This window comes from Ochotona princeps, chromosome 9, assembly GCF_030435755.1.
Source record: "Ochotona princeps isolate mOchPri1 chromosome 9, mOchPri1.hap1, whole genome shotgun sequence".
Taxonomy (NCBI): Eukaryota; Metazoa; Chordata; class Mammalia; order Lagomorpha; family Ochotonidae; genus Ochotona; species Ochotona princeps.
This window is the reverse complement of record NC_080840.1, coordinates 1,075,761-1,102,768: the sequence shown is the minus strand read 5'-3', so window position 1 is coordinate 1,102,768 and position 27,008 is coordinate 1,075,761. Positions and strand designations below refer to the sequence as shown.

The 27,008-nt window shown below is 49.3% G+C and overlaps 1 protein-coding gene across 14 annotated transcripts in view; it reads right to left on the bottom strand.

Annotated features, from left to right (window-relative positions):
- PTK2 (protein tyrosine kinase 2) overlaps positions 1 to 27,008 on the bottom strand; it is a 261,868-nt gene that overhangs the window by 191,663 nt on the left and 43,197 nt on the right. For 3 of the 14 annotated variants that reach the window (XM_058668444.1, XM_058668435.1, XM_058668439.1), the window contains exon 1: positions 1,277 to 1,400. The exons of 4 other annotated variants lie outside the window; for them this stretch is intronic. In XM_058668444.1, coding sequence (XP_058524427.1) covers positions 1,277 to 1,322 — 46 coding nt within the window. In that variant the 5' untranslated portion in view covers positions 1,323 to 1,400. Of the gene's footprint in view, positions 1 to 1,276; positions 1,401 to 27,008 lie in introns of those variants that run through there. 7 more of the 14 variants (XM_058668433.1, XM_058668441.1, XM_058668438.1 and 4 more) reach the window with 3 other exon arrangements.

Here is a 27,008-nt window from a genome sequence, read left to right as displayed (position 1 = left end):
TCTATCCACTGCGGCCATTTGGGGAGTGAACCAGCTGGTGGAAGATCTTACTGTCTCTTTCCTTCTCTCTATAAATCTAATCTGTCTTTCCAGTAAAAATAAACTTTAAAAAATCAGCACTGTCTCACAAGGGGGCTGGCACTAAACAAACCTCCTGCAAGTCTGGGAAGTGAGCAAACTTTCCAAACACACAGAACTCTGCCTCTGAGTGCTAACTACTGGTCCTCACAGTTATGTCACACAGCAGTGATGGTGAGCAACTGCAATTTTTTAAATTTCAAATACCCAATACCCTTTAAAAATCCCAGAATACCCAGTTAATTCAGCAAAATCTTTACTCTGCACCTCTAATTATGTTAACAATTGATAGGGGCTTACTCAGACACCCTCACACTAACTACCAAAACATTAAAGGACTAAGAATCAGAACTGATGGTGACAATGGAAACAAATCTACTGGGGAAACTGCAGGTTGGTGTTAACATATCGGTATCCTGCTGCTACTAACATTTCTAACCCAACACTCAGTCAAGCCATACACAGCTCAGCTTATAAAGCTGCAGTTTTATAAGAGAGCTCAGATTCCTCCTTTAAAAAAAAAATCCTTTCTAAGTGGATTAACATGGCAAGTTAAATATTCTAAGTAAAAAGATACTTTTATTAAATCTTTATTAAGAACTTCATCTCCTAAGTTAAACAGTCACTGCTATTTCAAGTAAAGCAGGTAAATTTGGTATGCATGAGTTCCATGGCATTTTTTTTAACTAGAAGCTTTCCTAGCACTGTTTTCATTAAATGCCAAATGAAAACACTGTATTTTATATTTTTCTAATATCAAAAATATAACAGCATTAAAGTAGAAAATTACTTACCATGTCTAGGATTCTCAAAGATAAACATCACCTTATCTTAATACGGACATTCACATTAAGTACTCAATCTTTACAGGAAGCAAGGGGAACCAAACTATTTACCAAAATAATCCATGGTACTACTTTTACTCCTCTCCTACTAACTTAAAATTAGTTTATTACTTTAAAACCTCCATATCATGGACTGAATATGTATACCTTAAGAAAAACAGAAAATGTTTCAGACATGACACAGAACATAAAAATAATTTAACTCAAAGTACATTTCCATAATCTTACTATCAGCTTCATACAACTGCAACCCCCCAGTTTTCCATTTTCCTCCAACTGTAAATCTGTCTGAAGCAGATTCTGAAAAACACCACCGACCCCTTTAGCAAAAGCAGAAAGTTGAGTGAATATACCTTTAGCCCAACACACTGGAAATGGACTGCAGCCGCTCTTCTCCATACAGACAGCACCTGCTGGTCCCAGCACCTGTGGCCTGCCAGTTCAAGCAACACACACCCAGGCCTGTCAAGTCACATAACAAAGTCCCAGCTCGTCGCTGCAGCAGTCTTTGCGTCGCCCCACAGGCTGTTTCCCCACACTTGGCAGGTGCTTCTTCTCTACTATTTCCCAGCTGCTTTGAAGCCTCTCAGAAACAAGCCTCCTTCTGCTTCTGCAGTCTGAAACACAGACCGTCCTGCCAGATGAAGCTAGTGAGCAGAACAAGACCAGCTCGTAAGATGACCCATGGAGCCGTGTTCCTAGATTCACTCAGGGAAGGGGGGAGGGAGGAGGCAAGAAGCAAGAGGGAGGAGCGGGTGGCCAGCAGCGGACACCTTATGCAAATGGTAAGCCTGCCCTCTGACCAACTCACCCTCAGACCTTCAAAGAACTGACAGCCACATGCCAGGACTGGGTAAGCTGGAAATCAAGTCTGACTCAGATCGCATCAAGCCACTTTCGTTTTCAGTTTTATCTCTTGGCATTTTACCACCTAATTTTGACATCAAAGTTGAAATAATTCCCTTGATGAAATAAGAATTTTGTAAAGAAAAACTCTGGGCAACATTAAAAGTAAAATTGCTTTAAAAAAAATCTGTAGGAGCCCACACAGCCTTGAGGTAAAATCTTTTTCGTAACACTTTCATACATTTATAAAGTAACAAAACTACCTAGAAAATATAAAAACAAGAATTTGAGGAAGAATGATTCTTTTAAAATCAGTATAGGGAATATTGAGGGATCTAAGATACAGGATTTTTTTTTTCTTAGCTCCAAAGTATGAATAATAATACTGAAGAAACAGAACAGAAAAAACACCGTTAGACTCCATGCTGCAAGTCTTCTTAAGGACAAAGTTATCCCTGGTGTTTTACTTTCCCTGACAGAAGTCAAGGTCATCTCAAAATTCAGCAACTTGGACAGATTGCTTTGAGCAGTGGGATAAGTAACCAGGCCGTGGGGCCTTTGTTCTCCAACCACTCCTAATTCACATGGAGAGTCCACAGAGTTCCGGAAAGCAGCGGGTGAAGTTTCTAGATCCTGGCTTTCATCTGGTCCATCGCAGCCACTGTGGTCATGTGGGAAGTAAACCAGCAGATGGAAGAACAACTGATCCAAAGATCTCTCTTTCCCTGCCTCTCCCTTTCCCCCATAACTCTACTTTAAAAAAAATAAATAAATCTTTGTTAAAAATGAAGGATATAACCACCTTCTGAAAATCAGCAGACAACAGGTCTCAACAAACAACACAGCTCCAAAGGCAGTGACATTACTTCTCTTCACTCTGGTCGCGGAGCCAGTAGCAGCACCTGCACCTCCTGAGGGGCTTGCGGAAGCTGCAGACAGCACTGCTGGAGGCAGAGGGGCCGTGGGTCTATCTGGAAACGGAATTGCTTCAATATTCTGAATCCGATTCCTGTTCTGTAAAGGGGACACTGAGCATAAGCCAGCCCCAAAATGGAATTAACAGCAATTCTGATCATAATGAACATACCACAACAATGCTGATTCCAAGTTAAGGTTTATCATGTGTCAAACTAAAAACTAACTCATCCAGGCATTAACAAACCCCAGGAGGTAGACAACACTGCCCCACTTCACGAAGGGGTTACTACCTTAGTCACAAGGTCATATAGCTTTTAAGTAGCAAACCTGACCCTGACATTGTGGTTCAGCAACCTACCATAGGACTTGACATCATGAAAACCTATACCAACTTACCGCCTAGACAGGCAAGGGGAGGACCAGAGACATTAGCCAAACTATCTAATTGCAGGACCAGACCAGGATTCGTAGCACACCCAAACCACACCCATACAGAGCCTAAGGCCACAAAAGATGAATGTATCCCATGAAGGAAGGAAGGAAGGAAGGAAGGAAGGAAGGAAGGAAGGAAGGAAGGAAGGAAGGAAGAAAAGGGAGGGAGGGAGGGAAAGAAACGGAAGGAAAAACATAGATAAACTGTTCTCAGCCCACAGTAACACCCTAACTCCCCAAGTCCTGAGGCTGAGGAAGCCCCTGGGGAGAGCAACCCTGTCCAGTCCAAGTTCAGATGAAGACCATCCCAGTTGGCCCAGATCCTGCCAAATAGTTCTCACTAGAGAAACACAGTAAAGCTTCCAAATACAAACTATAATCATTGAATTAGGCAACTCTGAAAAACAAAAAATTGGAAGAAAACTCAGCACTTACCAAGAAAATCTTGAATATGTCTGCTCACTGAATAAGACAGGATCTAAAAAAACATGCTCTCAAATACCTTCCAAATGAATGGCATAGGAGCCAGCACTACGCTACAGCTGTCACTTGCAATGCCACCCTCACTATCAGAATGCCAGCTCGAGTTCCAGCTGTTCCACTACTGACCTAGGCTAATCCTTTACCTGCTAGCATAGGCATCCCATATGGGTACTGGTTGGTGTCCTGGCTGCTCCACTTCCTACCCAGCTCTCTTCTTATGGCCTCAGAAAAGCAGCGGAGGATGGCCCAGTTCCTTGGGCCCTGCACCCACAGAGGAGACTGGGAAGAGCCTCCTGGCTCCCAGCTTCGGATCCGCTCAGCCCTGGCTGTTACAGCCATTTGCGGAGCGAAGAGTACATGAAGGAGCTCCCTCCCTCTCTGTCTTCTGTGTCTGTCTCTGTCTCTCTCCTCTTCTCTGCAAAATCTGCATTTCAAATACAATAAATGAACTTTTAGAAAAAGGCTGAGATCACTGTAATATCAAAACTTCTTTAAAACTGTGTGTAACCCATCCCCCTAAAATGTGAAATGTGTGTGGAACATTAACTGACATAATGTAAAGTCAGCCTGTACGAGATGTATGATCTGTTAATTACCATTCAGCAATGTTACCTTCTCCCTCTCAGAGTCAGTAGCAATATTCAGTGACAGGGCGGGACTGGCTGTGACTTAGGGCTTGCCTGTAACATATTTAGGAGTACGTACAGCAAAGCTCGTGCACACCCCCTACCTCCCCTCCCTGTAAAGAGACAGGAGAGACTTTGAAGGCCAATCAGCAACAAATGCCAGAAAGACAGCCCAGTGGACAGGCAAACCACTCAACCAGCTTGCAGCAGAAGGAAACTTCGTCTCAAGTGCTCCTAGCTCAGACCCTAATGCCAACCTCACCTCAGAGACAACCGCCTCTTCTCCCTCCTACTCCACGCAGGGAGCACGAGGAGGCAGGTGTGACGGCTTCGGCATGAGGAATAAGGGATTTGGGAATGGATGTATGTCAATAAAAGATTCTAATCCAAGTTACTGAGTAGAATTTCAGTCGGTTTGCTGTGTGAACAGGACATAAAGCACTCAAAGCCATGATGGGGTCTTTTACTTGTGCTTCAAGGTAACACAACTGTCCGAGACAGGCTCCTAAGATCTCTAAGGACACACCACGTTCCCTTTCCAAATGCAGCAGTAAAGGCGCAACCGCACCAGACAGGCCAAGGAATTCACCAGGATTTTCATTCCATCCATTTGTTATAAAACAGATTTTTCTTTTTAACTAATGCTGGCCACAGTGAATCAAATACCATAAAGCAAATTACCAGGGGTTTAATGTTGACAACTGCTCATGGCAAGTTTAGAACTTTTATTTTATTGAACATGAATCCACACACATCCCAAGCATTTCATCATTTCATCAATATGAATTTTGTCACTCCAAAAATCAAAGTAATCCACAGTCTGATTGTTCACCACATTCAGTAAGTACGAGCCGTACCTTTCCAGCCTAGCTAAGTGGAGCTGAGAAAATCTCTCCCTGTGGAGGCTACGGAGGCTGTGCAGACTAGAAATCTGGCTTCTGCAGCGGCATACAAGAGAGCCAAAACGGCCTGAGGCGCTCAGGGAGCGTCCTGGCAGTGAATGAGAACTCCCTCCACAAGCCGCACGGTGCCTGGCACACGATCCTGCCCCACCGCCCGAGACCTCTCCTGCACCCGCGAGCACACAGGCCAGGGTGCTGCTCTCCAAACAGCCACAGCAGCTGGCCTCCTTGTCATCTTCGCACCTTCTATTTTGCACTTGTGTCATCCGGGTATCAATGGGTATTTTTGCAGCTTACAAACAAATCTGTGGATCAGCTGTCCAGTTCTATCAAAAAAATCTTTCCTCATAAACACTACATTGCACATAAGCAGCAGTTCCAGTCCTGGCTGCCCTGCTTCCAGTCTGGCTCCTTGATCATGTGCCCAGGAAAGCCACCCACGAGGGAGACCTGGATGCAATCCGAGCTCCCGGCATCCACTTGGCCAAGCTGGGTAGCCTTGTAGGAAGTGAACCAGCAGACAGAAGGTCTTTGCCTTAAAACAAATAAAAACTAGCCTCACACCTGTTACTGTGTTTTAAGATTTGATTATTTTTTATTGGAAAGACAGATATACAGAGGAGAGACAGATAAAGATCTTCCATCCACTGCTTTACTCCCAAGCGGCCGCAATGGAAAGGCACAATGCTAACGGCAAACAGGAAAGCGCACTGCCCCCACCAATCTCTTGGCAGCTCCTGCTCCGGTGGTGAGAGGAGTGGTGAAAGGAGTGAACAAGGCCTGGCGGCCCAGCTTCACCACATGCCTCTGCCCACAAGCACCACAGCCCCTGCCCACCGCCACAATGCCCAAGAGGAAGGAGCGGCCCAGCTGCAGACAGTGCAGAGAGAGCCCGGGAGGAGAGCAGCTGCTTCTGCTCTTACAAAACCCGCAACGGCAGCTAGGAGGGGTAACTGGCGATTTAGAAGAAGAAACAGCCAAGGTAAAACAGGAACCGGTGGCTAATCAAGGGACTAGAGACCTGCCCGAAGAAAAGGGAGGACTGGAGTGGAGTCCAGCTCCGAAGCAGCAGAAGCCTGGTGCCCATCAGTACGCCCACCTCCCTCCTGCCACCTAGAGGAATCCTCCCGCAACTGTCTCACAAAGCCTCCGAGTAGCTCCGGAAGGATTTTTAAGGAGGAACTACATCTCTTCCCACTTTTAATGGCTTGTTCTTAGAAGTGAAGTCATTTTTTACTGATGGTCTATTTCCGACACACAGTGAGGTCCTGACTTGTAGGAGGCTCTAACTGTCCTGGCTGTCAGCTCAGCAGCCCACGGGTGGGTGTGGCTTAAGAACCAAGTGTAAAATGAAGTATCTGTGCACTGAGTTGCAACACCAATAAAATCACAATTATGGGCAACAACAACAAAAACAGTGCAGAAGCTCTTCAAAAAGAAAAACAAGAAGAAAGAAACAGAACTATCACATGAGCCAGTACTACCCCTTCTGCAAGAGCGCTCTGCACGCTCGCTCTGCACACTCGCTCTGCACACTCGCTCTGCACGACAGCCAACAGGGACAAGCGGTCCGAATGTCCACCCATGCATGAGTCAACAAAATGTGGCATTTACATGACAAGAGAATATTATTCAACGTCTGTAGCTCTGCCTTTAACGTAAGTAAGCTGACCTCAAAGGTGGGGGCAGGGCTGTTTAATGGGCAGTTCCACATCTTCACAATGACAAATGTCATCCCCTTATCCGACTACTTTGCTTCCAATGCAGTTTCCTCATAATGCATCCTGGGAGGCAGACACACACCTTAAGCTCCCCCCACACCCGCCAACATCACTCATGTGAAAGAAAACAGATATTTAAACAACAGCAAGTTAACTTTTAAAAAAGGAAACCACATCAACTCCAAAGCCCAAATCATATCTTCTGACACCACCTCAAATCTGAAGAGTCCTGAACTTATGTCAACTCTGCCACACACTACATGTGTGACCCCAAGGACAACAGAATTTTTTTTAAATGTATTTGTAGGACAAGCACAGTAGCAGCACAGCATGTTGTCACCTGTAAGGCTGGCATCCCATACAGGTACCTGTTCAAGTCTTGAATGCTCCAAATCCCTTTCAGCTCCCTACCAGTGCCTCTGGAAAGGCAGTGGAGGATGACCCAGGTGCCTGAACCCCGGGTCCCTGGCCCCATGTGGGAGCCCTGCATGGAGCTGCTCACCCGGCCCCAGTCACTGCAGGAGTGGACCAGCAAACAGAGGATCTCCTTGTCTTTCCTCTCTGTCACTGCGCCTTTCAAAACAAGCTGAACAAAGTATTTGAGGCAGAGAGAAGGGAGACAGAGAGGCAGCAAAGCAGGAGGAGAAGGGAGTGGTCAGGGAGGCAAACAGTGGGAATGCTACCATTCACTCCCTCACTCCCCAAATGGTGGCGGCAATGGTGGAGCCAAGGACCTCTCTGGGTCTCCCACAGGGTGGCAGCAATGGTGGAGCCAAGGACCTCCCTGGGTCTCCCACAGGGTGGCGGCAAGGCCAAAGCCGGGAGCCAAGGACCTCCCTGGGTCTCCCACAGGGTGGCGGCAAGGCCAAAGCCGGGAGCCAAGGACCTCTCTGGGTCTCCCACAGGGTGGCAGCAGCCCACGCAGTCCAGCACTCCCCGGTTCTGCATCAGTGCTACAGCCAGGAGTGAAACCCAGCTCATCACCAGGCTGGACAGACTCCTGCGCACAATTTTTAAAACCTCTCAGTTTTCTCACCAGCAAAGTTAAAAGTGGCCTGTGCCTTTCAGTTACCAAATAGTGAGACTCACATGATAATATAAACGCAAAGGGCTTTGGACTAGCTCCATCTAATGAAGGCTCCACATCACTGAAGCTACCTTCCTGTTGTATCTTCAGTTAAACACAAGAATCTGAGCCAAAAAAGAGGGACAAACATCTGGTCCCTAAGGAATTCACAACCAATAAAACAACACAAAGTCAGAATGCTCAGTTCCAGTCCTCACAGGCTGGATTAGCAATATCCTTCAAAGTCTACGGTAGGGAAGGCTGAATCGATACACAGACCTCAAGCCAACAAGAATAAATGTAACTATCAAAGTAAGTGAGGGTACCAACGCTTATAACACGCTCTTTGTGAAGGTTTTTTCACTGACACTAGAAAGTGTTCACAATACAAAGCAACAGGGCAGGAGCAGGCATCTGGCACAGCCGCTGCTCTGTCCCTTGGCACACCTGCCACCCTTCTCAGTCTAGGTGTGAGCCCCAACTCCATTTCCAACCCAGGCCCCTGCTAATGCACACTGAGACCTGGCCGGGGCTCCTGCCCACTGCAGCCTGCCCCGCCTGGTCACCACAGGAAGTGAGCCAGCATATGGAATAGGCCTCTGTTTACCTTTCAAACAAACATTTTTTTCATTTTTAAAAAGGCAGCTCCCAGTAAGTACAACGCAAGGTTTTGTTAAGACTGATGGATTGGGAGGCCAAAGCTACAGATAAACAGAGATAAAGGTCTTCATTTCTACTTCACTCCTGGGACGGCGACAATGACACACAATGGATGCTACTTCACTCCCTAGACAGCAACGACACGACGGGCCGACTGAAGTCAGGGGCTTCCTCCAGGTCTTCCATGTGGGCTATGAGGGGCCAACAACTGGCCCTTCCCAGGGTATCAGCAGGGCACTAACACGGGGAATGCAAGCATTGCAACTGACTTGACCTAACACTCAACTGTGTGAGCTCCTAAAATGCTAAGCATGAAAATATAAGGGACACTTCAGAAATTTCTTAGAAAAATGTTATTAGATGATTTTGGTACAAAAATGATGAAATCCATATGTATAATTTTTTCTCAAGTACAAAAACATTTCTTTAGAATTGATACTTTTGGGCCCGGCGGCGTGGCCTAGCGACTGAAGTCCTCGCCTTGAATGCCCCGGGATCCCATATGGCCGTAGGTTCTAATCCTGGCGGCCCTGCTTCCCATCCAGCTCCCTGCTTGTGGCCCAAAGCCTTGGGACCCTGCACCCGGGTAGGAGACCCGGAAGAAGTTCCTGGTTCCTGACTTTAGATCAAATCAGCTCCAGTCATTGCAGCCACATGGGGAATGGTCAATGGGTGGAAAATCTTCCTCTGTAATTTGGACATTCCAGTAAAAATAAATCTTTAATTAAAAAAAAAAAACTGATACTTTTCACAGCAAGCTGTTTGCATAAACCTCATTTACTGGCTAATTGTTCAATCATGTCCGTTCTACTCTACCCTGAAAGGCTCAGGGTGAAACACAGAGACTGCTGAGCTGACCTGGACGCAGCGCTGTGCCAGCAGGACTGTGAGAGCGTCCATGGAATAGCCACCCTGCAAAGACAAAGACGGACTTGGCTTCCTTTTCTTCCCTTCTATGTTAACACCTTTTTTCTCACCATCACAATTTTTTGTCAGTCTTGACTTACAATTCCCTGCATCTGCCAATATTTAATTACATCTAATAAATGTATACTGGGTTGTTGTATATAGAAATAAAAAGTCAGGAATCCGTTGCAGACTGGAGTTTTGTTTGTTTGTGAACAAGTAAACGTGAAAAGGAAAAGCACCTCCCAGAAGAGAGCCAGGACATGGGGACACGGGTGTCTCCCAAAAAGAGAGAGACATTCATATATAACTTTAAATAATGCATGCTTTCCATGAACTTTCTCAAGGTCCCATATATATGTTTACTTAACATTTATCTGTTTATTCAAAAGACAGTGCTATATAAGGAGAGACAGAGAGAAATCTTCCATTTGCTGATTCACTTCCCAAAAGGCCCCAACAGCCATAGAACCATAAATTTCTTCCAAACCCCCCACCCAATGTGGGTGCAGGAGCCCAAAAACTTGAGCCATCTTTCACTGCTTTCCCAATGCATTATCAGGGAGCTGGAACCGAAGCAGAGTAGCTAGGACTCAAACTGGCACCCACATGGTATGCAGTGCCACAGGCAACACAACACAGGTCCCAACTTAAAGTATGAAGAGTGTAAACATTTTTTTTAAAGATTTATTTATTTTTATTACAAAGTCAGATATAAAGAACGGAGGAGAGACAGAGAGGAAGATCTTCCATCCGATGTTTCACTCCCCAAGTGAGCCGCAACGGCCGGTTCTGTGCCGATCCAAAGCCAGGAACCTGGAACCTCTTCCAGGTCTCCCACGCGGGTGCAGGATCCCAAAGCTTTGGCCCGTCCTCGACTGCTTTCCCAGGCCACAAGCAGGGAGCTGAATGGGAAGTGGAGCAGCCGGGATTAGAACCGGCGCCCATATGGGATCCCGGGGCGTTCAAGGCGAGGACTTTAGCCGCCAGGCCACGCCGCCGGGCCCAGAGTGCAAACATTTTCACATGCATTTCTCTTTATATGCACAAACTCACCCTGAAAAATCACACAGTCAGAAAAGTGGTTTCAGGGCCCAGCGTAGTAGCCTAGTGCTGAACGCGCCAGAATCCCACATGGGCGCCAGTTTCTGTCCCAGTAGCCCCACTTCCCATCCAGTTCCCTTCTTGTGGCCTGGGAAAGCAGCAACACATCGCCCAAGTACTACACCCCAATACGAGAAGCCTCGATGGACTTTAGGCTCCTGACCAGTGCTTTGCAACCATCTGGGGAGGAAACCAGTGGATCAAAGATCTGCAAGATTGATCTACCTCTCAAAGAACACATCAAAAGAGGAGTTACAAAATGTTCTGAGACAGCTGCACAGAGCACCTGGGCGTGACCATGTCGCCTGAGTCCCAGAAGCCACCAGGGTCACGCAGGGAAGAATACAGATTGTCCAGGGAAGGGGATATGGTGACCTTATCAGAATACGGGCCGCTGAGGGAGTGTCTAACAGGTGTGGAACTGACTTGTGTGGGATTCCACCGACTAAGCCACCATCCTCCCAGCTAACCTAGAGAGCTAGGACAAGGTGGCCAGAAAGGGGACTCCGGAGGGCATTTCTGTATCAGGCCAAGGCACCTGCCCATGAGAGAGAGAGCTGGGCTGGACTACGGAGCATCACCTGCCAGCACATGTGAAAGCCAGAGCTGGTGGCAGGCAAGGCAAAGCTAGACCGCAGCACCTACCAGCTAGTGGCACAGCAAGATCAGACCATGTCAGGCTGGGCTGCAGCACCCAGGGGCAAGCTGGGCTGGGCTGGGCTGTAGCACCTGTCAGCAAGTTCAGGGACTGAGGGATCATGCCACACTGGGCCACAGCACCCATCAGTTCAAATTAAGTGCTGGAGTTGGGGATAAGCTTGGCCGAGGACAAGCCGGGTTGGGCTGCGGCACCTGCTGAAATGCACACTATCCATCCAGGGCTACAGATGGGCCTGGCAGGGGAACTTGGGGAACTCCTTGCTGGTGAGCTTGAAAGCTGAGGTTAAGGATGGGCCAGGCAAGCCTACAGCACCCATTGGCATGCATGTAGGCCAGGACAGGGACTGGGCTGTGCTGGGGTGGGCCACAGTGCCCAATGGCACATGTGAGAGCCAGTAAGGGGTACAGGTCAGGTCAGTCTGGGCCACAGGAAGAGTCAGTTCACATGACAGTCTAAGGCTGGGATGAGCCAAGCTGGCCTATCTCATAGCACTTGCTGGTACATGCAAGAACCAGAGCAAAACGTGAGCTGGGCTAGCTGAGGCTATAGCACCTGCTAATTCACATGAGAGTTGGGGCTGGGGGCAGGCCTGGCTGGGCTGGGCCACAACACTTGCTGGCACATGCTCAAACCAGGCCTGCAAGTGGACCTGTTGGGGTTTATTCATGGTAGCCCCTACTGGGCTTCAGCAGGTATGCATCAGAGTGGGCCCAGGGCAGGCTCGGCCAGGCTTGGCCGCAGTACCTGCTGGTTCGAGAAGAGATAGGGCTGGGGTGGGACGGACGAGATGTGGCTGGTGCAGGGGGTGGATCAAACCTGGCACTGCACTAACTGGCACACAAGAATCAAGTCTGAGGTCTTCCCAGGCAAGGTTTCTTCAGGGTAGACCATTGGACTCAAGCCACAGCCACAGGGAAAACCACAAGATATGGGTTCACCCTCGGAGTGTATGTATCAGGCCTGGGCCTCCTCAGTGGATGGTGCCCATGCTCTAGAGAGCATGTCCAGCTGTACACAGGGGGCACGACAGCCAGCTCATCTAGGCCAGCAGACGACATCAAGTGCCTCATCACAGAATGGAAAGCAGAACGTGCTGACCAACTCTCCTGGCCAAGCTTTTTAAGTGTCTGGGTCTGTGAGTGCACCGAGGTGGGCGGACCTGGTCAGCCAGTAGGCTTAGGAAAGATTTCTCATCCCTGGTGCAACGAAGCCAACAATGTCTCAGTAACATCAAAACCACTCAAGGAGCACCCTCGAAACGTTCATTCCGCGTCGGAGTCTCTAGGGCGTCATCCAAGGACCGTCTCCCACCCCTGGACGCTGGTGCAGGGACAGAAAGGAGCACCCTCCTCCCTTCCACACACACCTCCAGGACTTACTCACCCTCATCCTTTCAAGTAGGTACTCAATATTAAAACTCTAAATAGAAAAACAATAAAAAATGATTCAAAGAGAATAAAAATATAACATGAAAATTTAAACTGTAGTTGAAATAGTACTTAAGCGGGAAATGTAACTTGAAGTGTTTATATTAATAAAAGAACAAGTCAAACGTACTTAGAAACAAAAACAAGGACTGATACTGCACCACGTGCAAAGTGTTCCATCAGTGCTTGCTTTGATTCCCAAAAATGACTCCATTTCTGTTTTTTTAAAGATTTACTTATTTGTATTGCAAAGTCAGATATACAGAGAAGAGAAGAAATAGAGAGGAAGATCTTCCACCGGATGATTCACTCCTCAAGTGACCGCAACGGCCAGAGCTGAGCCGATTCAAAGCCAGGAGCCAGAAACTTCCTCCAGGTCTCCCACACAGGTGCAAGATCCCAAGACTTTGGGCCATCGGACTGCTTTCCCAGGTCACAGGCAGGGAGCTGGATGGGGAGTGGGGCTGCCGGGATTAGAACTGGTGCCCATATGGGATCTGGGTGCATGCTAGGCAAGGACTTCAGCCGTTAGGCCACCGCACCAGGCTCATGACTCCAGTTCTATTTCCGCCTCCTGTTAATGTGCCTGGGAAAGCAGCGGAGGACAGCACCAGGCCTTGGGCCCCAACACCCACATGTAAGACCCAGAAGCAGCTCTGGTTCCTGACTGGCCCGTCCCGGTCTTGGCCGCCACAGCCACTTGGGGCGAACCAGAGGAGGAAGATCTGTCTCCCCCATGTAAGACCCAGAAGCAGCTCTGGTTCCTGACTGGCCCGTTCCAGTCTTGGCTGCCACAGCCACTTGGGGCGAACCAGAGGATGGAGATCTGTCTGCCCAGTTCCTTCCCATGCAACTCTTTCGAAAATAAAGTAAATTTTCAGGAGGGGGAGAAGTTAAAACAATATCAGGAACAGTGTTAGAGCATGAGACAATAGGAAAAAATGAGTGAAACTCATTAAAATTTTGAATTGCTATCTTGTTCATCACGGATGGTATTCAAATTTTACTTTTAAAAATGCTACATTAAATCATCATTCATCTTGATTCCAGAGTTCCCTCATGATCCCCAGTTTCTGTGCCTTAGACAAGCGCTTTAGCCAGGTCCCCGAGCTGCCCTGCTCAGATGTTCAGCTCCCCACAGGCAGCACACGGCGCCAAGGGATGCTCGGCCTAGAGGCACGTCTTATGAATGAGAAAGGTATCACTCAGTTTTTAAAATTCCATTCTAGAAACAATATATGTCATGTTTCTCCAAGAAGCAGAAGCAAAATAACTAACTGTCAAAGCTTTACTGATTTCAACTGAAGCAATCCACTTTTTTTAAGTGCTGGATAGACTTCTGGAACTCATGTCTGATTCTGAGGTTCATTGCCACAATCAGAGCTTGCCTGTGGGTGTGTGAGTCACCTGCGCACATTCTCCCACTCCCACGCACAGGCCCCATCACCACAGCCAGGTGACCACAGGAAGAGGGTTGGGGTGACCAGAGCATCCTTCCTCACCCCTTTTTACCAGGAATTCATCTTTAATGGCTATAATGAAAACAACGATTTGAGATTTCCGAACGTAAAGCAAACACAAGAGCCTGGAAACACTTCCTCCAGAGAAGCCGGCCAACAGCCCTGCAGACACGGGTAACAGGAGGAGCCCAACCTCCCACGAGTGAAGCAGCACAGGCTCCTCCCGTGCAGCTGCTGCAGCGCTCCCTGGCGTGTTTGTCCAGGCAGGGAAGAAGGCAAATCTGGGCATTGCAATCAGAGAAAACTGCTGCCAAACCACAGAAAACCCAGGCAAGTTTGACCAGCTAAACTCTAAAGGCAAATATCGTGAGTGTTTACTGCCCCATATGACTAAGCAAAGAGAAGGCATGAGAGACAGCTACCGGCTACAACAATGCTACGCTTGGCTGTGGGGAACAGACTGCACCAGCCCCCGTACTGGCTGGCACACACAGGTCAGGTCTGGGGTCATCTCAGCAAGGTTTCTCTGGACACCCTGCCCCTCAACTGAATCGCTGCACTCTGAACTCCACCAAGGAGAAAAATCACAGGATCTGTGGTCTCACCGTGGAGTGCCTCCTCGGGTGCTGAAGCCTGGGCAGTGGACGACACGCCCAGTTGCACCTGCAGGACACGGCTGCAGAGGACGTCCAGTACCATGGCAGAGGAAGGGGGGCAGAGAGAATCCAACAACCCTCCCAGCCGAGCTCTGACAGCAAGGACACGGGCGAGACTCTAGGGTGGACTGTCAACCAATGGATGTTGGGAGGATTTCCTCAACCTTGGAGCAACGAAATCAACATGTCAGAACCACTGAAGCTACTTAAGCAGTCCCCTCGGAACATGCTCCACATCAGGGACCCTGGGATGACATCAAGTGTCCGTCCTCCACCCCCACGTACTGATGCAGCTAGGCTGCTGGGCACAGCCCTCTCCCCTCTCCCCGTTTCCCCCAGACACAGAAAGAAAAAAAATTGTAACAACTGTCTCATCCACTCCCCCACCTTACCCAACCAGAAAAAAAATTGTAACAACTGTCTCATCCACTCCCCCACCTTACCCAACCCCCCCTTCCTTGACTCTTCCCACCCTAATAAGTGGTCCACATGGGTATATATCCATCTCAACTATGTAAACATCATCAAAAATAAAACAAAGTTATTAAACAAGGTTAGTTTAAAAACAAAAACAAGGCTAAGCCTGGAAGACACCAGCCAAGAATGCTGGACCCACACTCCATGATTCCCTCGACCAGTAACCTGGCATAAGATGCAGGGCAGAGTGGCTTTCCTTGGGCTGGGGCTAGGGAGGAATGAATAGTAACTGCTGGTGGATAGGGAATTTCTGGGAATTTCTTTTTAGGGTGACAAAAATGTTCTGTTTGTAATCTGCCTTTCACATAAATCAATGTTTTGCTTTGTTTTTTTTCTTAAAAGATTTATTATTTTTATTACAAAGTCAGATGTACATAGAGGAGGAGAGACAGGAAGATCTTCCGTCCGATGATTCACTTCCCAAGTGAACCGCAAGGGGCCAATGCGCGCTGATCTGAAGCCAGGAACCAGGAACCTCTTGCGGGTCTCCCACGCGGGTGCAGTGTCCCAATGCATTGGGCCGTCCTCAACTGCTTTCCCAGGCCACAAGCAGGGAGCTGGATGGGAAGTGGAGCTGCCGGGATTAGAACCAGCGCCCATATGGGATCCCGGGGCTTTCAAGGCGAGGACTTTAGCCGCTAGGCCACCCGCTGGGCCCTTGCTTTGTTTTTAAAGAATGAAAAACAGGACGTCACACTGTGACACAGTGGGTTAACACCAGAAGGACCTGGCTCAGCTTCCACTTGCTCCCTGCTGATGCCAGAGCAGAGCGACCCTCCAGCCCCAAGCAAGGCCCAGCTGGAGTCCTGGCTTCTGCCTGCAGCCTGGCCAGGTCCCAGGCAATGCAGCTGTGTGGAAAATGAACTAGTACACAGAAAAGATTTTTTTTTTTCTCGCTCTCTATCCTTCCTGCCCTCTCTATAATTCTTCTTTTCAAATAAATCTTAAAAAAAAAAAAGGAAATGTTATAGAATCCATGATGGTCAGTAGAAATTTCCAACAATTTTACAAGAGCTAAAAGCTCCATACAAAAGCAAGGAAAATGAATTTCTACAAATAATTAAAATTCTTCCAGCAACTATAAACACTACAATAATGTTTTATTTCCATTTTGTTTAACATTAAATGAAAAAATTTATTTTTCACCCTGAACCTCATCTTCAGATGAGCTCCCCCAAGTCAGCGGCCAGCCACGCCATCCTCAGCCGCCAGTGCAGCACCTTGGCGTCAGCCTCGGAAGCCCGAGAGCCAATTTCTGAGCAAGTAGCCTCAATTCCCTGTTCTCAAACATGTGCCACTGGGTTCCACTCACCTTTCACCAAACACACTGCTCCCACACAACGCCCTTCATTCACACCCATCCTCAGGCCCTTTGAAAGCCATACCCAGAACACAACCCTATCAACCTGAGACGCGGGCCAACACTGGAGCACAGGTTAAACTTCGGCCCGCAACACTCTCCTCCCACACGAGTGCCAATGCTAGTCCCAGATACTCCGTTTCTAATCCAGCTCCCCTCTAATACACCTGGGAAAGCCATGGAACACGGCCCAAGTCTAAGCCCCTGAGCCCCTGCACCCCTGCGTCCCTGCAGCAGGCCTGCATGGAGTTCCAGGTGCTTGGCATTGGCCGAGACCAGCCCCAACAACTACAACCTCTTAGCCCCGCTCCCCTCTTCTCGGGACTGGGGCCTGAATAAATAAATCTTCAAAAAGGGAAACGAAGAACAACAGCACAAGAGCCTCCCGTGGCCTCCCAATCTTTAGCGTCCCAGACCCACCCACAAGGAACAGCACCTCCGAGCCTCCACGTTAACCAGTCCTATTTAGTTTTTAAAGATGTTTTTTATTCTGGGCCCAGTGCAATAGCCTAGTGGAAAAAATTACCTTGCCAAGTATCAACATCCTACAAGGGCACTGGTTCTAATTCCAGCTACTTCACTTCCCATCCAGCTCTCTGCTTGTGGCCTAGGAAGGCAGCAGAGGATGGCCCAAAGCCTTGAGACCCTGCACCCGCGTGAGAGACCCAGAAGAAGCTCCTGGCTCCTGGCTTCAGATAGACTCAACTCTGGCCATTGCATCCACCTGGAGAGTGAACCTGCAGATAGAAAATCTTTCTGTAAAATCTGACTTTCCAATAAAAAAGCACGTAAATTCTTAAAATTTATTTCTTCTTCCCTCCCCTCCCTTTACCCTTCAGATCTTTTTTCTTGGGAAAGGGCCTGGCCCACACAGCCTAGGTGACCATTCAGCCGGGCAGGGAGAGGGCCTGGGGCATGGCCCGTGCTGCTTGAGCTGGGGTCCCTGGAGGAAATCTGAGGCTGGAGCTGCACAGGCACAGATGGTTGCTTGGACTGGCAAAAAGGTCTGGGGGCCCAGGGTGTGCGCTGGGGTAGTTACCCACCTAGTGGCAGAGGGCCTAGGACTTGAGCCATGTTGCTCAGGTCAGGATCCCTAGAGAGGGTGGGAGACCAGAGCCGTGCAGGTAAGGGTGGGTGCCCAGGCGAAGAGCCTAAGGGTGGAGTCACTGGACCAGGAAGGTCACCGAGCTTGGCAAGGAGAGGGCTTGAGCCAGGGTGTTGCTGCCTGTGTCACTCTAGGTCCTGGAGATGGGTCCCCTGGGACTTCCAGAATTGCTCTGGATCCACTGACAGTCTGGGATCATCCTTTCACGCACTGCTGGCTTCGGGCGCCTCCAGTTCCGCTACCTGAAGGCCTCGGGCCCTGACCTCAGCGCACACAGTGCATGCCGGCCCGCCTCCTCTAACTCCCACGCAGACGAGAGGCCCTGACCTCAGCGCACACAGTGCATGCGGCCCGCCTCCTCTAACTCCCACGCAGACGAGAGGCCCTGACCTCAGCGCACACAGTGCATGCGGCCCGCCTCCTCTAACTCCCACGCAGACGAGAGGCCCTGACCTCAGCGCACACAGTGCATGCTGGCCCGCCTCCTCTAACTCCCACGCAGACGAGAGGCCCTGACCTCAGCGCACACAGTGCATGCGGCCCGCCTCCTTTAACTCCCACGCAGACGAGAGGCCCTGACCTCAGAGCACACAGTGCATGCTGGCCCGCCTCCTCTAACTCCCACGCAGACGAGAGGCCCTGACCTCAGCGCACACAGTGCATGCCGGCCCGCCTCCTCTAACTCCCACGCAGACGAGAGGCCCTGACCTCAGCGCACACAGTGCATGCGGCCCGCCTCCTCTAACTCCCACGCAGACGAGAGGCCCTGACCTCAGCGCACACAGTGCATGCTGGCCCGCCTCCTCTAACTCCCACGCAGACGAGAGGCCCTGACCTCAGCGCACACAGTGCATGCGGCCCGCCTCCTTTAACTCCCACGCAGACGAGAGGCCCTGACCTCAGAGCACACAGTGCATGCTGGCCCGCCTCCTCTAACTCCCACGCAGACGAGAGGCCCTGACCTCAGCGCACACAGTGCATGCCGGCCCGCCTCCTCTAACTCCCACGCAGACGAGAGGCCCAGACCTCAGCGCACACAGTGCATGCCGGCCCGCCTCCTCTAACTCCCACGCAGACGAGAGGCCCTGACCTCAGCGCACACAGTGCATGTGGCCCGCCTCCTCTAACTCCCACGCAGACGAGAGGCACAGAACTTGGCACATGCGAAAAGTGAAGCGGGCTACTCCAGTAAACCAAACATCTCAAATACCTCTTCAAAAGGCCAAAGTACAGCCTGTGCTTTCTCCATATTCGGGCTATGGCACCTGAAAGTAGACATGCTTTACTGACCTCTTCTCTGGAGCCGACTGCCAAGAGAATGGCTTGGCGATGAGGTCTCACCAGGTCCCAGGAACCTAGTTTTCAAGAACCAGATTACTGCTTTAGCTAGTTGGGCCTGCACGTTGGGTTGACCCCAAGCAACAGGCTTTGGAACACGGAGGCTCTGCAGTGATGAAGGGGGTCTATCACCTCCACTCTAACAGCACTTAACGTTCATGGAAAGGGACAGTGAAGTCTGTAGGCAGCTGCCAAGTGCCACCCTGCTCCGGCATTCTGTGCCTGGTCCATGCTAACCGTACCAGGGGACATAAAGCACAGTTGCCTATTCTTTAACATTAAATCTGAAAGAGACTGACTTCTGCAGGAAAAAACTCACAACTCCAAGCTTCTGGTCTTAGCGCAGGCTGCTCCCAGCAACACAGCACAGCATCAGGACAAGAGCAAGCAGGTAAGCCAAGGCACCAGCCCCACCCTCCCACGAGGGTCCTAGGCAGCCACTTCTGCACTGCGCCACAGGATCAGCCAGGAGTCCAAGGCCATTGTTCTGGGGCCCTGACAGGTCCTTAGGGAGGCATGGGAGGCCAGGGACCTGACACTGGAGTCCTTGGCAGGTTCTTGGTGTAGCACCATGCCAGTCTGGGGCAGGAAGGCCAGGGGTCTTACAGATCCTGGGGCAGGCCAAACCAAGGATGCCACCATGCTTTCTGCCTCACCACACAGGGTGACAGAAAGCATGGATGTGGGAGGTGCCCAAGGATGGCCTTTGGCAGGCCAGGCGGCTAAGCCGGAGTCCTGGTCTGGTAGCACACCAGAGGCCTGACACTGGGCTCTAAGCAGACTGCACCCACTGTGCCAGTCTTGGAATGGCAGGCCAGAGGCCTGATGGACTGGGTTCTAGATGGCTGCAGTGATCACACCCTCAAACTCAACACTAGCAGATAAGCCTTCCTTGTGCTAAAATTTCACCTTTTCTTAGCAACAGTAATTATCCCCACTTCCCAAAGCACTTAACTTGTCTGATATTTAAAGAACCTAGTTGTATGACTGAAAGCCCACTTTTCATGAGACATATATCCTCACCCCAGTAGAATCCCCCACACCTCCTCACTCCTAACGATCCTACCTTCCGGAGGCCTGGAGTAGGTCATGGTTTCGCTCCAATGCAGTGTCTCAGCTCCCAGTGTAACCTTCAACAGGGCGCTCCTACATCCCCTAGGACCACCTGCAGAAAGGGCCTGCTCCCGAGTAAAAAGCACAATTCCCCGTGGCCAGGGCAGGGGCAGGGATGCCTGCCCAACATCACATCCCTGCGTCCCGCGGTGGCCCACTGCAGCCCCGTCACTGTGTCATTCCAGGCAGGGAGTGTAGTGCCCCTCCACCACACCATAACCCCCAACGTGGACCTTCTGGACTTCAGCTCGGGGCCTAGAAGAATCCCCCCAAGATAAGGTGGGGGCACCAGTGGGACAAGCAAAGGAAAGGGACAGTGGCGGCACCACTGGAGCCTGCTCCCTCACACAGCGAAAGCCAGCTCCATCCCCACAGACCCACCGCATCACAGACTCGCTTTTGCTGTACCTACCGGGCAGTGAGTTGCTGGCATTAACTAAATACAATTCATCAAGGTTCCACAGACTGGCAACATGCTCGACGACCATCCTCAAAGCAGCACGATGCCGTTTTCCGAGGAGGAGAAAATTCTCTTCAGGATGCAGCACTGGGGCACACTGGGGACACCAACTCCTGGTACCAGGCTGTCTGTCCAAGTCTAGGCTGCTCCCTGCCAGCTCAGCTTCTGGCTGATGTGCCTGGAGAGCAGGGGAAGCACTTCACTGCCACCCACCCGGGAGACCTGGATGGAATACAGGACTCCCAACTTGAGCCTGATTCAGACCTGGCTGGCCCTGGAGGATGTTTGGGGAGTAAGCCAGTGGATGGAATGTCTCTTTTCTCCCTACTGCTCTATTACTCTGCCTTTCCCTTTCACATATATTAAAAAAAAAAAAAAAAATAGAGCCTGGTACGGTAGCCTAGTGGCTGAAGTACTTGCATTGCACATACCAAGATCCCATATGGGCACCAGTTCTACTCCTGGTTTCACATCCAGCTTCCTGCTTGTGGCCTGGGAAAGCACTCAAGGACGGCCCAAAGCCTTGGGTCCCTGCAGCCACATGGGAGACCCAGAAGAGGCTCCTGGCTTTGGACAGACTCAGCTCTGGCCACTGTGGTCGCTTGGGAGACAATCATTGGATGGAGGATCTTCCTTTCTGTCTCTCCTCCTCTCTGTATATCTGACTTTCCAATAAAAATCAACATTTAAAAAAAAAATTAGGGTGGGCCCAGCATGACAGCCTAGTGGTTAAATCTTCGCCTTGAAACCTCTGGGATCCCATGTTGGTGCCAGTTCATGTCCTAGCTGCTCCATTTCCCTTCCAGCTTCCTGCCAGTGGCCTAGGAGAGCAGCAGAGGATGGCCCAAAGCCTTGGGACCCTGCATCCACATGGGAGACCAGGAAAAAACTCCTGGTTCCTAGCTTCAGATCAATTCAGCTCTGGCTATTGCGACAACAAGGGGAGTGAACCAACAGATGGAAGATCTTTCTCTGTCTCTCCTTCTCTCTTTGAATCTGCCTTTTCAATAAAATTAAATAAATAAATATAGATAGATAGACTGACTGACTGATAGACTGATTGATTAGGGCCCAGCATTATTATTGAATAGCAAGTCAAGCCTCCCCTTGCAATGCTAGGGCACCAGTTCCTGTCCTGGCTGCTACAACCAGCTCCCTGCTAAAGGTCTAGGAAAAGCTGTGTTAGGATGGTCCAAGGACACCTCTGAGGGAGACCCAGAAGCAGCTTCTGGCTTCACCCTGGCTGAGGCCGACTTTTGTAGCCACCTAGGGAGTGAATCAGCGGGTGCAAGAGCTATCTGCCTCTCCCTCTGTGTAACTTCTACTTTCAAATTAAAAAATCATCTTTTTAAATTTGGCATCTAACTAACAGGAGTTCACTACACTCTTCCCACATCTTTTCCATAAATGAAAAGTAGTTTTTAAAAGCAAAAGATTAAAAAGGGGGGGCGGTGGCACTAAAAGGGATGCTGAAATGCTGTTGAACATGGACAGCTGGCCGATAAGGAAGAAAGGCAAAAACTGTAGCAGGCATTAAAAAGGACCCGAGTCATCAAGAACAGTCAATATTCAGTTTAATACTTTGTGTAAGGATTTGGTCCTTTATAAAAAACACAGGAAAACAACGGTAGGTGCTGGCCTGGTAATTAAGGTACCTGCACCCCACATCAGAACCCCTGGGTGTGGCTTCCAGCTTCCCGCTAATGTAGACCTTAGAAGGTGACAGTGATGGGCCTGGCGCAATGTCCTAGCAGCTAAAGTCCTCGCCTTTAGTGCGCCAGGATCGCATATGGGTGCCGGTTCTAATCCCGGAGGTCCCGCTTCCCATCCAGCTCCCTGCCTCTGGCCTGGGAAAGCAGTCGAGGACGACCCAAAGCCTTGGGACCCTGCAGCTGCGTGGGAGACCTGAAAGAGATCCTGGCTCATGGCTTAGAATCGGCACAGCACTGGCCATTGTGGTCACTTAGGGAGTGAACCATCGGATGGAAGATCTTTCTGTCTCTCCTCCTCTACATATATATATTTGACTTTTCAATAAAAATAAATAAATCTTTAATTTAAAAAAAAGCGGCGGCGACAGTGATGGCTGGAGAAATGGGCTCCTGCCGCAGACATGGGAGTCCCAGAATGAGGTCCTGGCTCAGCCCTGTCCCAGCTACTGCAGACATGTGGGGAGCAAATCAATCAACGACAGCTTGTTGTCTCTACCTTGCAAATAAAGAAAAGTTTAAATTTCTTAAATAACTTAAAACTGTAAGAAATTAAATGGTAATTTTTTTTTAATATTTATGCTCCACCTCTATTCTGAATATACAACTTTCACCAAAAAAGCATGCTGCAACATAACCTTTTAGAAGACAAATGACAAGTTCAACATGTGTGGCATTACAAACAACACAACTCAGGTGGAACACACAACTGCACACAGCGAGCCTTCAGACCCAGATGAAATCAAGGAAGAGATTCTCAGAAGCAAATGCAAGCAAAGCCAAGACGGTCATCCCTCTGCTTGGAGCGCCACCGTCGAGGCGGCGACAGAAACGTCAACTGTGGGAGCAGCACACACAGGTCCCGGAGGCCGTGAGCAGCGCGCCCTGCAGCACAGAAACTAGCCCAGGAACGCCCACGGTGCACCTCACTGCGTCACTGCTGACGGAAGGAGCAGAGCTAAGGGTCAGCTCACCCCTTCCAGCAGCAGCCTCCCCACTGTCTACAGTCAGAGATGGAGCGAACTCTGACACAGCTCCCTCGATTCTCGCTGCCTACTGCTGCAGCCTGACAGGAAAAGGCCAGCCAGGGCAGACATGCTAAGAAGCCGCTGCTTAAGGCACAAGAGGCACCACAAGGAAAGAAACAACTCGCACAGACATGCGAAACACTTCACTTACAACAGCAACTAAGCCTTAAATTATTTTTTGGTCTTTTGCTTTGTGAATCAGAGATGACAGGCCTTTCCCCCACTGCTTCCCTTGCTAAGGCCTTCAACAGCCAGGGCTGGAACAAGCTGCACACAGGAAGAGGAACTCAACTCAATTTCCCAATGGGTGGCAGGGACCCAAGCACCCAGCCACAGGTGCTGTCTCAGAGGGTACGCATTAGCAGGAAGCTGGATCAGAAGCAGTGGCAGGTGGGCTTCAGTGCCAACACTTCAATACAGGATCCCAGTGCCGCAGGCAATGGCCATGCCTTTTGCTATTCACTGTGTACATTCCTTAGGTTACCTTAGCAGTTAACATGTAACTGTGACCTACAATTCCGTAAAATAACTAAACACAGAGTTGAAAACAGCATAATTAAATTTGCCACATCAGGGCCTGGCATGATAGCGTAGTGGTTAAAGTCCTCCCCTTGCACGCCTGGAATCCCATGTGGGCGCCAGTTCTAGTACCGACAGCCCTGCTTCCCATCCAGCTCCCTGCTTGTGGCCTGGGAAACAGTCGAGGGCAGCCCAAAGCCTTGGGACCCTGTACCCGCGTGGGAGACCTGGAAGAAACTCCTGGCTCCTGGCTCTGGATTGGCTCAGCTCCAGCTATTGCGGCCATCTGGGGAGTGAATCATTGGACAGAAGATCTTCCTCTCTGTCTCTCCTTCTCTCTGTATATCCGACTTTGCAATATAAATAAATAAATAAATAAATAAAATCTTTTAAAAAAATTGCCACATCAATATTAGAAAGAACCTATTTCTTACTGCATTAGTAAAACCTTTTCTCCAGAATTACAACGGCCTGCACACCAAAGCACCCTGAAATAATCTAATCTCTACAACGATTTTCTCCGTGCCGATCATAATATGCAAACACTATCATAAAGCATTAACTCTCCAAACATCAGATTACATCAACCAACCAAGACTGCTTCCAGAAGCAGTGTCTACACTGAAGTCTCACTTAAACCTCCAAGTTTCCTAACCCAAAAAATTTACTCCAATGTAACTAGGAAGAAAACGCAGACGCCACCGAGCACACGTGCCATCAAGCCCAGGTCCTCCGACGACTCCAACACGCGCACCTGGACCACTAAGCCAGCGTCCCTCCTTCTTTTCTTTCTAGTTTGCTTCTTTGTGATTTCACATTTACAGATGCTTCCAAACTGTCATGGATAAATGGAATTAAAAAGTAAGTTTATTTTATTGTGAAAAAAATTGAAATCCATGCATAAATTTTTCATAATGTCTATTTTCCACAAACCTTGTATACAGTACCTACATCAAGTGAAAACATCAGTTCAGTAAGTGTGAACACTCAGGTGTGTACCCTCCACTATTCCCACAGCCCTTGTGGAGCTCAAGTTCTCACTGCTCAACTTCGCATCAGGTGGCTGCTCATCTGACTGTCCCTGCACATTCAGCTTTGCGTCTCCCACACGGTGTGGAAACAGTCATACCTCCTGCCTGAGTGCCGCACAGGATCCCAGAGCATCAGACACACGAGAACCTGTTCCGGCCATTTACCAGCTGAAGGCACCTGAGCTGCTTCCAGCGGTTAGGAACAGAGCTGCTGTGCACATCCGTGCAGGGCCACTGCTGTACACCTGATGCTCACTTCTAGGAAACACCAAGGAGACGGAGGGCTGCGTGATGAATGTATGTTCCAGTCTAAACAGCCAAGTGCTCTGCAGCGCTGCATGCCAACTCTGGCTGTCCCACCCCCGTCGCCTGGCATTGTCACCTGCTCTTCGGCTTTAATGCTGGCCGTGCTGACTGCTGCCGTGGTATCTCACTGGGATTCGAACTGGCATTCCCTAACGGCTGCTGAAGCTGACTGAGCTTCTGTCAGTGTGATGACTGTCATCCACACGGAAAACGCTCCAATCCTTTAGCCATTTTCAAACTAAAATTCTTGTTGAGATCTGTCTTTTATGTTTTTACTTTTATTTTGTTTATTTGGGAGTAGGCTGCAAAGAAGAGATGTATTCCATCTGTCGCTCACAGTAGCTGGGGTTAGGCCAGGCTGACGGCACCTTCTTCCAGGTGTCTCACATAGAAAAAGGGGCCAAAGCTCCTGGGGCCCCCCTCCGCTGCTCTCCCAAGCACTTCAAGCAGGGAGTTGGATTGGAACTGGGGCAAGCAGCTCTCAGACCAGTGCCCCCAGTGTTGCTGGCACTGTAGGCAGCAGCATTACCCATTATGACACAGCACAGGCTTTGACATCTGTCATTTTTAATACAGATAACTTGTTAAAGTCAAAATAATGAAAATCTTGTGTATTATTTAAAGTCTCTTCGCATTTTCAGAAAAAAATTAGTAAGTTATGATTTACGAAACAAGGTAGAAAGAAAACAGACTCATTCCTCCTTCTGCTTACTTTGTATGCAAGAACCTCAGGAAAATATTACCTGACTACTTCTAGGGACAAGAAACCAAATGTCCTGTTTTTGAAAGTTCTCTCACTATGAGTCAGGAATGCAAATGACAGAATCCTCATCAAGATTGTACAGAAATACTAGCACACTTCAACATGACTAACATTTAAAAAGGAAGGGTGCAGGAAAGGCGGTGGCTCAGTAGGTGGCGCTCTTCTCCTGTCTATCACCTCCACGTGTGCTAAGCACAAAGACCAGAATTCCACGACAGAAACTCGAGAATTTGAAACTGCCTGACAGAACCTTGGGCACATCTCTTAATTCCTCTAGTCCAATTTTTCATCTCTAAAATGGGAATAATCACTACTTTACTGAGCTGTTATAAAGAATTAACTCAGACTCCAAACCCATACAGGGTTGGCATACAAACGACAGGTATGATGACAGTGCGAATCAGACCAGACAGAAGCAGTCTTCCTTGAGGACGCCGGCACAATCTGAGGGGCAGGGAACACCTGCAAGCAAGCGACAGAGGCCATGCAAAGATCTGACTGCCACCATCCACGACCGCATGGCCTGCCAGTCTGCCACTGCTGACGCTCACACTGGCACAGCCTCCCACACCGTGCTTGTCCTCTCCCCAACTGAGCTAAGCAGTTTCTTAACTCGCCTGCTGTCATTCATCTTGTTCTGGCCTGAAAACCAGTGTGATGCCACAGCACTCTTGTTGCACTGATGAACTGGCTTGGATAGTCACATTTCAAGTTCATTAAATTTGTGTGACACGTCTGTAATATTTACCCATGAATCAATACATAAAATGAACACTGAGATTCAGCATTCCTGAAATATACTATCTTCAAACAGGAGGACATTAAGGGGCCAACGCGGAGGCTAACAGGCTAATACTCCACCTGTAAGCACTGGCATCCAATACGGGCACCGGTGCACGTCCCAGGCGCTCTGTTTCCTGCCCATCCCTCTGCCTGTGGCCTGCGAAAGCAGCGGAGGATGACCCAAGTCCTTGGGACCCTGCACCCATGTGGGAGACCCACAGGGAG